This window comes from Mercenaria mercenaria, chromosome 2, assembly GCF_021730395.1.
Source record: "Mercenaria mercenaria strain notata chromosome 2, MADL_Memer_1, whole genome shotgun sequence".
Taxonomy (NCBI): Eukaryota; Metazoa; Mollusca; class Bivalvia; order Venerida; family Veneridae; genus Mercenaria; species Mercenaria mercenaria.
In genome coordinates this window covers 109,387,329-109,400,442 of record NC_069362.1, presented here as the reverse complement: position 1 = coordinate 109,400,442, position 13,114 = coordinate 109,387,329, and the positions used below count along the sequence as shown (strand labels likewise).

At 34.4% G+C, this 13,114-nt stretch overlaps 1 protein-coding gene across 4 annotated transcripts in view; it reads left to right on the top strand.

The window, feature by feature from the left end:
* The window catches only part of LOC123564875 (uncharacterized), a 531,225-nt gene that overhangs the window by 160,809 nt on the left and 357,302 nt on the right, over positions 1–13,114 (top strand). For all 4 annotated transcript variants that reach the window (XR_008369995.1, XM_053537514.1, XM_053537515.1 and 1 more), the window contains 2 exons: positions 3,165–3,361; positions 5,509–5,645. Coding sequence is in view for 3 of the 4 variants with exons in the window: in XM_053537514.1 (XP_053393489.1) it covers positions 3,165–3,361; positions 5,509–5,645 (334 nt within the window). In the remaining variant the exon portion in view is untranslated. The remainder of the gene's footprint in view (positions 1–3,164; positions 3,362–5,508; positions 5,646–13,114) is intronic.

Genomic DNA, 13,114 nt, shown 5'->3' with positions numbered 1-13,114 from the left:
TCCCTGTGAAAAACAAACAAGCAGTTGTTAGACCTCTGCTCAAAAAAGTCGGTCTTGAACTAGAGCTTTCCAGTTATCGTCCTGTGAGTAATTTATCATTTCTATCAGACCTTATTGAGAAAGCTGTTCTTTACAGATTAAACAAACATGTAAATCAAAACAGTCTTTTGCCTAAGAACCAGTCTGCATACAGGAAATACTATTCCTGTGAATCTGCACTACCTCGGTTAGTCAATGATCTTCTAAGTGGTATGGAGAAAAAGGAAGTCACTGCCCTTACTGCGATTGACTTAAGTGCAGCATTTGACACTGTCGACCACGATATTCTTCTAGATGTCCTAAAAGCACAATATGGCATCTGTGATACAGCTCTTCAGTGGGTAGACTCCTATTTAAGGCCTTGTACTTGTAAGATTAATATCAACAATGTATATTCATCAGACCGCCATTTTGAATGCAGTGTGCCCCAGGGCAGTTGCCTTGGTCCTTGGCTGTATCTCACCTATGCTGGAACTCCTTTTGATGTCATTCCAAAATCCATATCAGTCTACGGTTTTGCTGATGATCATATAGCAAATAAAAGCTTTCGTCCTACATCTGTTTCCGTAGAATCACAAGTGATCGGAGACCTTGAAAGGTGCGCAGTTATAATCAACGACTGGATGAATAGAAACAAACTGAAAATGAACACTTCCAAAACTGAATTTATTATGTTTGGCAGCAGACCTCAATTGAACAAATGTTTTACAAATTCCATTTACATTGCTGGTGATAATGTCAAAGGTGAAAGCACAATTAGATATCTCGGTGCATTTCTTGACGAAACCTTGAACTTTAAAGATCATATAAATCGCAAATGTCGTACAGCCATGTTGAATTACCTACGAATTAAGAATATCTGAAAATACTTAACAAAAGCAGCCACTGAAATTTTAGTTTTGTCTCTAGTTATTTCACATCTGGATTATTGCAATGTCATACTGTATGGTGTAGCTAACTGTGAGGTGCGTAAGATGCAACATATTCAAAACATGTGCGCAAAACTTTTCCTTAACAGGAGGAAATTTGACAGTTCTAAACAAGCATTATACAACTTACATTGGTTGCCAGTGAAAGCAAGAATTGAGTTCAAGATACTCTCTTTCATGTATAGCTGTCACACTGGCAGAGCACCTCTGTACTTAACAGAATTGCTTACAGAGTATAATCCTAGTAGACACGGTTTGAGATCGTCTGAAAATTCTGATTGTCGTTATTTTGTTCGATACAACAAGTGCAAAACATTCAATGATAGAAGTTTCTGTACTATTGGTCCAAAACTTTGGAATGAACTGCCGTTAGAACTACGTAAAAGTAAATCACTTGACACATTTAAAAAAAATCTTAAGACACTGTATTTCAGAGATTTCGCGGCATTGTTTTAAATTTTTGTTAACTGTTTTTCATGCGAAAACAGCAGGTGATAGTTCTCAAATTTTTGTAAAAGGTTTTACATTTCAACATTTGTATCTCCAAGGTTTGTTTAATAAACACACTTGTTGGTAAGGCTCTATGGGTAGGGAAGTATTTCTTCCTTAAATAGTATATGGTGGCACCGTTAACCGGGGGGTTTGAACCTCTATATGCAGCCTGCTGGGCGTACCAGATGCTTTAAGCACTGGTATTGGCAATAGGGGTAAAATGACCTCAAGGGGAGGGGTGCGATCAGGACTGTTTATTACAATAAGGCTGTTATTATTATTATTGTCATTATTAATATTGTTATAATAACTATTATTATCATTATTATGTACAACACCATTGAATATATCATTGTATAAAGGCGTTTAATCAAATTATTCAGTTTCAGTTTCCTTTTATGTAGCAGTAATTACATTTTCCCTGAGGTATCCTTACCATTTTGTAGCAATTATTACATTTTACCCGAGGTATCACTACCATTTATGTAGCAGTTATTACATTTTACCTGAGGTATCACTGCCATCTATGTAGCAATTATTACATTTTACCTGAGGTATCACTGCAATCTATGTAGCAAATTGCATTTTCCCAGAGATATCACTGCCATTTATGTAGCAGTAATTACATTTTCCCTGAGGTATCACTGCTATCTATGTAGCAATTATTACATTTTACCTGAGGTATCACTGCCATCTATGTAGTAAATATTACATTTTCCCAGAGGTATCACATTCATTTATGTAGCAATAATTACATTTTCCCTGAGGTATCACTGCCATATATGTAGCAGTGATTACATTTTCCCTGAGGTATAACTGCCATTTTTGTCGAGCCCATAAGGGAGCGAAGACATAGTTGTCCAAATGGCTGTTTGGTGTATGTGCGTCTGTGCATCAGTGCGTCCATCTGGATTTCTTTGTCTGGACCATAAGTTTGTCATTGATTGTGGGATTTTAAAATAACTTGGCACAATTGTTCACCACCATAAGATGGCATGTCGCATGCAAACCCGTGTCAATATCTTAAAGGTCAAGGACACACTTGGAGTTTAAAGGTCAAATATGGCCATAATTGACCTTGTCCGGACAATAACTTCGTCATTGAATGTGGGATTATGAAATAACCTGACACAATTGTTTTATTTGGCACAAATGTTTGTCTCAGTGAGACAGAGATTCGTGTGCAACTCCCAGTCTTTTAGACAGCTGGCAGGCTCGACATGTAGCTCTTGGGCATCTAGTTATAGTTCTATCTAAGATATCTCTGAAGTTTGTTGGATGGCTCAGAATCTAATTTTTCACAAGCGATAACCTTTGATAAGTTGCTCTGCTGATTTTTTTCCCCCCAGAAAATAGAAATTGATTGCTGATGCAAGTGCATTTCATTTTTGTTGTGTGCATCTCTGTGTGGTCGCAAGAGGTCTTTTGGTTCATTGCATGTGTTTCCTACCTGAGAAGAAAAGTTGCAACATTTATATCTCAACAAATTTGAGCATAAAATATAAAGAAAATTTGTATGGTTTTTGTGTTGAGAACATTTTCACATTTTTCTCTCGTGACATGCCCCTGTAAAAATCTTTGAATTTTTCTCACTTATCAGTGTGATATAATATAAATTATATTCAGTATTTGATCCAAGAAAGAAATATTTTCTGTGTATTTCATTGTAACTTTAACTTTTTATTGACTAATCAAATGTCACAGGTGGAGATAAATGAATGCTCAAGCTACCCATGTGAACATGGTGGAACATGTACGGATGAAGTTAATGGATTTACTTGTGACTGTCCGGATGGCTGGGAAGGAGACAGATGTGAAATTCAGATAAACAACTGTGCTGGCCGCGCACCTTGTCTTAATGGAGGAGAATGTTTCAGTCTTCCAAATTCGGCACGGTGCAGGTAATGTTTGATGTATGGTTGACTCGTAGCTGGGAATTGTTGTCTGCTGACAAATCTGTTTTTTCAAACGGGAACTTTGACCAGTCAGTACTTTTCTACATTTTAAAAGATTGCAGTGCTCTGCAATTTTAGCTTTACCAACAGGGTAGCCAACCAGTGTGACTTCTCAGTATCAAACACACGGCAAAAATAAATTGTTTTGGGTAATATTTTTCTATGATATTTTTCTTTACTATTTGATGAGTTTTGATACATTGGAAAGTGTTGAAAACTCTTGCTTTCCTTAGAACAAGTGTCTGCCACACAATCTCAGTATTTTCTTCAAATACTTGTTTGCATGTTACCTACACATTTAGTCCCATGAAAAACATCTTTGCAAGTGTTTAAGAAAAATATTTCCTGAGTCAAGCATTGTCCCCCTGAGTACAATGCCAAATTGTCCCCCTGAGTACAATGCCAAAATGTCACTTTGGTTAGCCATGCTGTTTAACCTTTAGCCAGCTGGCGGCAGGTGATTTTGTCTTTGCAACCAGGGCAAATCAAGATCAGATGTGCAGGCTGATCATGGTCTACACTGTTTGCTATTCAGTCAGTAAATTTTCAGTAAACTTCCCTTCGAATAATAAATAGTCCAATTTAGAAATTTACCAGGGTAAATGTCTAACATTTGTTAAAATAATAACTAGCTTATCAGAAGATAGAACTATTTAGTAAATCAATTCTATAAACTGCACATTCCTCAATAAAAATATAGGCAGTTCAGATTTACAGGAATATAGCATTTTCTGTAGACAGTGGGTAGTTAACCTTTACTCTGCTTAATTTCTGAAATGGACTGGTCTATCATTCAATTTAGGCAGTATCAGTTATTATTGGAAGGCATGTTCACTAAAATTTACTGACTGAATAGTGAACAGCGCGGACCATGATCAGACTGCACAGATGTGTAGGCCAATCTAGGTCTGCACCTGCAGGTTAAATGTTAAACCAAAGTATGTTATGCAGCCAGACCTGCTAGGAGGATCCAGGGGTGTTCTTACATAATTGTTTCTTATGCCCCCAGCATCTACTGATGCAGGAGGCATATAGTGATTGTCCTATCCGTCCGTCTGTACGAGGTTAACCAAATGGGACTGTTTTGTCTAGCATCAATACCCCTTACTAGAATGACTTGATACTAATGCAGATGTAACCTGTGACCATTCCTCATCTTCAAACATCACCTGACCTCAGTTTGACCTTGACCTCGACCTCGTTTTGGACTTAGGTTGCTTTGTATGGGCCATCTCTTGGTTAACCAAATGGGACCGTTTTGTCTAGCATCAATACCACTTAAAAGAATGAATTGATATTAATACAGATGTAACCTGTGACCATTCCTCATCTTCAAACATCACCTGACCTCGGTTTGACCTTGACCTTGTTATGGAAAATCTATCAATAAGGATGCCATATCAGGCATTTATTGAATGCAGCTCCTTGTTTTTCCTTCTAGAATGCATGTTTGGGCATTTTTCAGGCTCATCCAGATCCAGTTCCTTTGTTTTAAAAACATCATTTTCTGAAAAATATTTGTAAGCCTTAGCCCTCAGTACCTTCATGGAAATTCTGCAGTGAAAAATTTGTAATTCCTGATGCCATGAAAAGTTTTATTCAAAAAATAAATTAGCAAAAAGTTTTATTCAAAGAATAAATTGACAAAAGTACATAGGAGAGATGACTTAAGGCGATGTCACAATGTAAATATATTAATATGGTTGCCTTTACACTTGAGTCTTAATATTTCATTACATGAAGCATATAAGAGAAGGTTTAGCAGGTAGTATGTTGCCTGTTAATGTAGCTTCTGGCCCCTCAAAGGTAAAATTTTACTGGATCTGAGTCAGAACACCAGACTGATAATGCCACCCTGCTGTTGGTCAGTTTCAAACTTGTGCTGTAGATTTTTGAGACTGGTTTCCAAATTAATTTCACAACCTTGGAATACATGTATATGTACCTGATTTAAAAATTATTAGTTGCATGTTGCAGTCCTCAAAGAAAAAAAATTGAAACATAATTGCATTGCTCCAGTTATAAATTAAATGCTTTACAAAGTTAATTCAGACTTGTACCTATGTCTTACCATGCAGATATTATCTTTTTAGATGTGAGGGTGGTGCTACTGGAGAGAATTGTGAAAATGCTACATTGCTGTGTGATACACTCTCTAACCTTAATGTGTGTATAAACGAGGGAGTTTGTGTCAATGGAGAGGGAACTGCCACATGTTCTTGTCCTGTAGGTCAGTATGTTTTGTTATTGGTGCATAAGCACATACTGAAATGTTGTCTGCTGTGAGTGTGAGTGGAATTAATTTTTCTTTCTCATGATATTTATTGTAATATTTAGTGTTCACAAGGTTTTACTGTGTATATAGAAGATAATTTTATCTTAAAAGGGAATACTTTATCACATGTGTAAAGATCTATTGTCAGTTAGGTTTACTGCATATATCTTTTATCTTTGGAACTCTTTAACAAGGGTTTTGCCTTAGACTCTTTCAGAACTGAATTAGCTAACTTATAGACTGATGTTATTGTTTATACTTTTGAACAATGCAGTAGGTGTGTATATAACTGCATAAAAACAATCACTCCAGAAATAAAGCATAGTGCAGTTATTTTTGGTGTCACTGCCACTGGCCATGCTTACAAATGGATACTTATGTGGCTATAAAGACAATAGATATCAGTTACCTTTTTCATTCAGTTGTTCCTTGATGGCTCTTCCTTCATGTAGACAGCTAAAAGGACAATAGAGTGGACAAAGAGATAGCCATCTAAGAACATCTATCTGTCCATAATGTCTTTTTTGTGATGAAATTTCAATGTAGTTGCAAATAGCTACTTAATAACGTAGGCCACACCAAATTGATAAGTTGTTCATCGGATTTTTTTCTGAAAAATTTGTGCCGGCGAGCGAAAAAATAATTCAAATATTTTTTTTTTGGTTTTTGAGAAAATCAGGAGTGAGCGAAGAGCGAAGAAATATATTTGTCTTCATTTGGCTCTCGACTGACTAATAAAAGCCTTAAAATAGAATGTATAGCCCTTTTAAATTAAAAAGTAAGTCCCCAGGGATTGAGAAAATCTGACCTGCAGACGCACAACAAAGCGAACTCGTGAAAAAAGGTAATAACATTGTCATACAGTACACTGTAATCAAATAATGCCTGCTTTTGAAAATGCTGTTAGAAAATAAACAACAATGCATAACCTTACACCATACTTATCACATACATATGTGACTTGAATATTTACTGCATTCTTAGCTGACTTTACAAAAAAAATTTATACATCAAATATCTATGTGAGTGTTACTAGATCTATTAAAGCTTCTGATTTGAAACTTAGAACAGTTATTTACTGTCAAAGTCTACACCAGGAGAAACAATACACTTAAATCTGACTCTAGACAGAGTTATGCCCCTTTTTAACATAGAATATTTTTAATTAAGTTTTATATAATGACCAATAGCTCTGTACTTTAATAGCTTCTGACTATTATGCCCCTTTTACTGATTCAGAAAGTCAAGCATGATGTCTTATGTACAGCTCTTTTTCTAACTTTAGTTTAAACTTTCATAACATATTAAATTTGTTGAAACAAAGTCTCAATTAAAGTCTGAAATGGAGATTTACGTGCATTAACATTAGTCTACTAAATGATTGGAAAATTTGAAAATCGAAACTGTTCTGAAAACAACTCGTAATGTAAATTTTTTACCCCACCAACTTTCGTATGCAAATGCTGATAATTTGGACAGGAAAAAACAGAAAACAGATAAGTGACATGCATCAATAAGTATTTACCCTTACCAATTTAATGTAGATTGATGTTATCAAATAAATTAGTATGTTTTTCTTCATCCAGCTTTCAATGAAATAAATCGATTTTTGTAGCATGTAATTTGGTAAACATTTGAAGAAACTGGCATAACTGCATAAAGGGGAAATAACTTTAATGCAACTAAATGTAAGTGTTATGATTTATTATAGACAACGTGTGCGTAGTATGTATTTATTTTGATTAAAATTCATTTGAGAACAATCTGGGACTGGAATTATAAGCATTTATACACTTTTACGTCCGTAAAAAGCAGCGCACCAAAAATTTTGGATTGATTTGTTTCAATGGGGCGAGAGCAAGCCAAAAACAAACAAAAAAATATTTTTTTTGTGTTTCTGAAAATATACGAGCGGCAAATCCGATGAACGACTTTTTAATTTGGTGAGGCCTTAGAACCATATCTTCATGGTTTCACTTCTGTTTGATCCATGTAATATGCAGAACATTTTTTTTTATGATGAGCAGCTATATTTTTTCAAGATCCAGATACAATACACCATGTTAAAGGTCCAATAATAGTAGAAGGATCTTTTAAAATTGTTTTGCCCCCATCCCCCCTAAAAAAATTTGAGCTAGGTCAAAGGTCAGGTTCACAATTTGAGGTCAATGATCAAATGGTGTAATTTGTGTATATGGTACAAAAATCATCTCAACAAGTGGAAGTACACAGTAGCATCAGTTGTTTACCTCATTAAGGTATTTCAAGACTTATTATGGATGTATAGTTCAAAAGTGGAAAATTTTCATTTTATAAGTGATTTCTTGCTGTTCAAAGTGAATTTACCCCTTAATCAGGAGGGGTAGAGTTAGACATGTTTAAAAATACTGAGAGTTCTCTATTTTGCCTCCATTCTTAAGATTACATATTGTGGAAGAAATGCAGGTAGATTTTACTTCTGCCCCAAGGTTATTATGTCTCCCAACACACAGTGGTGTGGGAGACATATTGATTTACTCCAGTCTGTGTGACTGTCTCTGTGTGTGTGTGTGTGTGTGTGTCTGTGTGTGTGTGTCTGTCTGTCTGTCTGTCACAAAGCTTGTCTGCACTCTAAGTCGAACATTTCTCATCTGATTTTCACCAAACTTTAACAAAATGTGTTTGACCATAAGAACTCGGCCAAGTTTGATAACTAGCCAAATCAGTCTGTGCGTATTGGAGTTATGGCCCTTGAATTACCAAGAATCAGTCTTTTTACCCTTGTCCGCACTTTAAGTCAAGTATTTCTCATCTGATCTTCACCAAACTTGAACAAAATGTGTTTCACCATGAGACCTTTGCCAGGTTTGATAACTAGTCAAATTGGTCCAGGCATTTTGGAGTTACGTCCCTTGAATTACCAAAAAATCTGCCTTTTTACTCTTGTCTGCACTCTAAGTCAAACATTTCTCATCCGATCTTCACTAAACTTGAACAAAATGTGTTTCACCATGAGACCTTGGCCAAGTTTGATAACAAGCCAGATCGGTCCAGGCATTTTGGAGTTACTGCCCTTGAATTACCGAAAAATCTGCCTTTTTACTCTTGTCCGTCTGTCTTAGAAGTCGGACATGCATTTCTCATCCAATCTTCACCAAACTTGAACAAAATGTGTTTGGCTGTAAGACCATAGCCAAGTTCGATAACTAGCCAAATCTACCCAGGCCCTTTTGATTTATGGCCTTTGAATTACTAACTGGATCCACTTGTCCAGACCATCTAATTGGATTCACTCATCTAAACCATCTAGAGAAACTAGACATGCATTTTTCATAGGGGCAGTTCAGACATCCCAACTTTTTCTGAATGCCAAGTGGGAGTTTTTGCTTTCCAAAGTGGGAGATTGAGGTGTTCAAGTGGGAGATTTTATACCGCAGTAATTATGTTCATGATAACGAAGCTTTTAACAAATCTAATGATAATATAAACTTATTTGCCCTTATAAAATCACTAGTCTTAAAAAAATTCACTTGTCTGTATCTTATTATTCATGCATTTTTAATGTTTTGGAACAATAATACATGAAGCCTTCTGTGCAAAATTGAATAGTTCTGGCACTTTAAGCACTATGTCTAAATTCAAAACACCACTAAAAATTAAACCTGCACTTTTATTTCTTTTGTTGGAAAGAAGACTCCCCAGGTGAATTTTACATGACAAACAGTGCAGCTGTTAGAACTGTGAAAACAAAATTAATGTATATAGCGAAAAGAATAAAAGTTCAAGCAATAGAAAATTTACTGTTTGATTCTCATCCATGTCAACCAATATTTCAAACCCCTAACTCAAATACTTTCATTGATCAAAATCCTGTTATCCAAAATTGAATGTCCGGACATTGTTACACTTTCGTAGATTTGCCTAAATCTCCAGTTTAATAAAAAGATGTGTTTGACAAATTGTGATGATGCAATGACAGTTTAACAGCATTTGATAGTAAGTGGTATTAAAATTTACCATGACATTTCCTCTTATCAAAATAATTTTAAGAGAAATGTTTTTTAAAACCTAGCAGGTTGACTCGGCGACCCTCTACTTTCGATTTCAAAAAGTTACAGAAAAAGGTAAAGCCAGTATAATTTCTAATCTAAATTTGATTGAATTTAATTAGATATCTAATGTCTGGATTTTAATTTCAATTGTGACACATTAATCAACACCTGGCATTGTTAAATCGTGTAATAAACAATAATCAGCAAGGGTAGAATAAGGTGCGAAAATATCTGAAAGCTGTTGTTTACAGACTCGTCAGCAGTGATACAGTATCAGATAGGCGCAAAGAAGTGGATTATTTCATAATTTTTGTTTTTGTTGTTTCTTTTAAATCGGGAGATTGAGACTTCTGATCGGGGTGATCGGGTTTTACAACCAGAATCGGGAGAAACCCGATCGGATCGGGAGAGTTGGGATGTCTGGCAGTTGTGGGAGACATGCACTTTTCTCAAAAGCATCTCTAGTTTTTGAATGAAGTAAGCAAAATTCAAAACAGACCCACAGGATTCAACCTTAATAATGATATTTACAGTTTTATTTTGTGTTTTATGATTGTTTAACAATAGTTTGATGTTTCTTTTATCAAAATAAATGCTGTAATGAATTCTCTGCAAATGTTTTAGATAGTTGCCATTACATTGAAATTTGTCTCTGTTTGAGCTTGAGGAAATTCCATAAATTATACAAAATTTATAAAAAATGACACAGTAAAGGTTGTTTAAAATTTGCAACACAGTGCGAAACATGGTCAACTTTAAGAATATACCAAGCAAATGCCACTTTTTAAACATTACTATTAGGGGTCCAAGCTAGCAAGACATTTCGACCCCAAGACATTTCAACCCCAAGAGACAATTCGACCCCAAGACATTTCAACCCCAACTCCTTGGACATTTCGACCCCATTCAATGATATGCCTGAAAAACATCTAAGAATGCCGTCATTATTATAATTAAGCTTTAATTTAAACTGAATTGAGCAATTTCAAGATGTAGTAACGCTTAATTACCTATTAAAATGTTAAAATACGATTATTTTCGCGAAAGTCAGATTTTTTTTTACGAAAATGAGCCATATTTGTCTAAATTTCTTTATTTTCTAAATTCTTTTCTTAATTTCTTAAAGACTATATTAGTACATGCCTTCATATGAAAAATGAGTGATTTTTATCTCACAATAACGAAATAATCATCAATTATAAATTATTTAAAAAAAAAAAAACGATTTTTAAATCATGGGCCGATTTCGCTGATTTTAATCATGAAAATAACTTTAATAAAGTCAAACCTTTAATACCTCTTTATATATTTATTTATTTTATTTTTTTATTTATTTATTTTTTTGGGGTGAAAGATTTTTTTTTTTTTTTTGGTGAAAGATATAATTGCATTTCATTTTTATGGGATTCAACCAAATATAAATAATTATAATCTAACTCAAAGAAGTTTAAGATGTCACCGTCTTCATTATATTGATATTTAAAATCATAATTAGAAAAACGTGATCTTTTGATTGGATTATCACACCTTGATTAATTGTTTGTTGATATAGTCAGCACGTGTATATTTATCTGCAGTGCGCATTGCAATTAACAATTAAGCGATTGTGGTGACATCGGATATTTATAAACAATCTTTGTATTGTATTGTATTGTATTGTATTTATAAACATGTGTCAACATTATCTTTAATTTGGGCGAAAATGTAAAGAAAACAATAGGAAATTAAACAACATATTGCTTATTTTCGCATTTAATGTTATTTTCGTAAGCGATTTTGACGCACACATTTTTTGCACAGTATTATTTTGCTTTACAGAATACAGAATATGATTTTTGTTATTTACAAACTGCTCTTTTCTTTTCTATGAACGACATTCCTTCCAGTTGTAAAATATCAAATCCCCGTTACTGCAAAATATAAGAATATGTGAGTACTGTTCTGTTAAAAACGGGGAAAAAATTATTATCATATTTCATATCTGTAAGGAAAATGTAGCAGCCGTATTACTTTTTTCTATATTAAATATTTTAGCAAATACACGTGATTTAAAGTATGATTTTAAAAGTATGATTTTAACAAACCGGAATCCACCTAAAAACCGGGATACACCGGAATTCATTTTCAATAACCGGAATACACCTGTTTTTTGTAAGTTAAAGGTATTTTTGAAGTTTTTTTTTTTTTAAATAATTCAATCATATATATCATGAATAAAATACGAAAGGAAAATAAAATACTGCCAATTTCAGAATAGCTCGCCGTTTCAGTGTTTGCATCATACACTTGTAGTCACTGAGTGATATCGATTTTCTTATCGTGAGTGGCTAATTTTGTAACCGTCATTTACATAAACTCCGCCCAAGTCGCGAGTCAAATTATATGGGTTTTTCCCATTAATTTGTCTTAACAACACATAAATTGTCAGTCCTACAATGTATTTAAGCCGTACCTCAGAATCAGTTTCAAATCAAACATTTTTACAATCTGTGACTGATTACAATTACGTAAAACTGTCCCGATTAGTGTCGCATTATCTAAAAGTACTTAATTTTTCTGTCACCGATGATAAAAATCGTTAATTCATTATAGCCTCACTACAAAATGCAAATTAAGTCAGCGCATAAAGTTTATACATGTAAAATTACACATGTGTTTTTACCACTTGGTCAGAGATCTAAGTTTACAATAGTAAATCATAGCCCGATTGGCATCACTTTTCATGTCAGAAAAGTAAAATATTTAATTTAAACATAAACTCCCTGTTTAAATACGTTACTCAAGCTATAAAGGCAATAAACAGTTCTGTGAGTTTGAGATTCTACCAAATATTGGCTTGAATTAACTGAAATATAGCCGTGGTACATGGGAAGAACCTCTGCAAGAAACGTCCAAATTTCTCAGATAAAGAGATATGACCGGTAGCAAGGCTCGAACCCATGCCCTCCCCACCCACCGAATTGACCAAATCAGAGATTACAGTGATTTCAAGTTAGCGACTAACCACTTGACTACGGGGATAGTCACATGATGAATGGATACTACAATTCCTAGTTTAGAAATCACACGGGCACATTATTGCAATAAAGCAGAAGTCAGCATTGACTTAGGGCGACGAGTTAGACTAACAGCTTATTTTTACATCTATTTTTTCCGTTTGACTAAAATGTTCATGACATCACATACTACACGGTTTCTGTATGCAGTAATAATTTGACGGATCTCTAAGAAAAATGTATAATTTTTGATATGGAAGACTTTTCCAACGAAATTTCAATCGATGACATCCTTTGTTTTAATATTTTACACATCACGCGTATATATACAGAACTTACGTGTCTCAAAAGTGGACTCGTTTGAGAGAAAATATCGGTAAAAGTATTTTATCTTTAA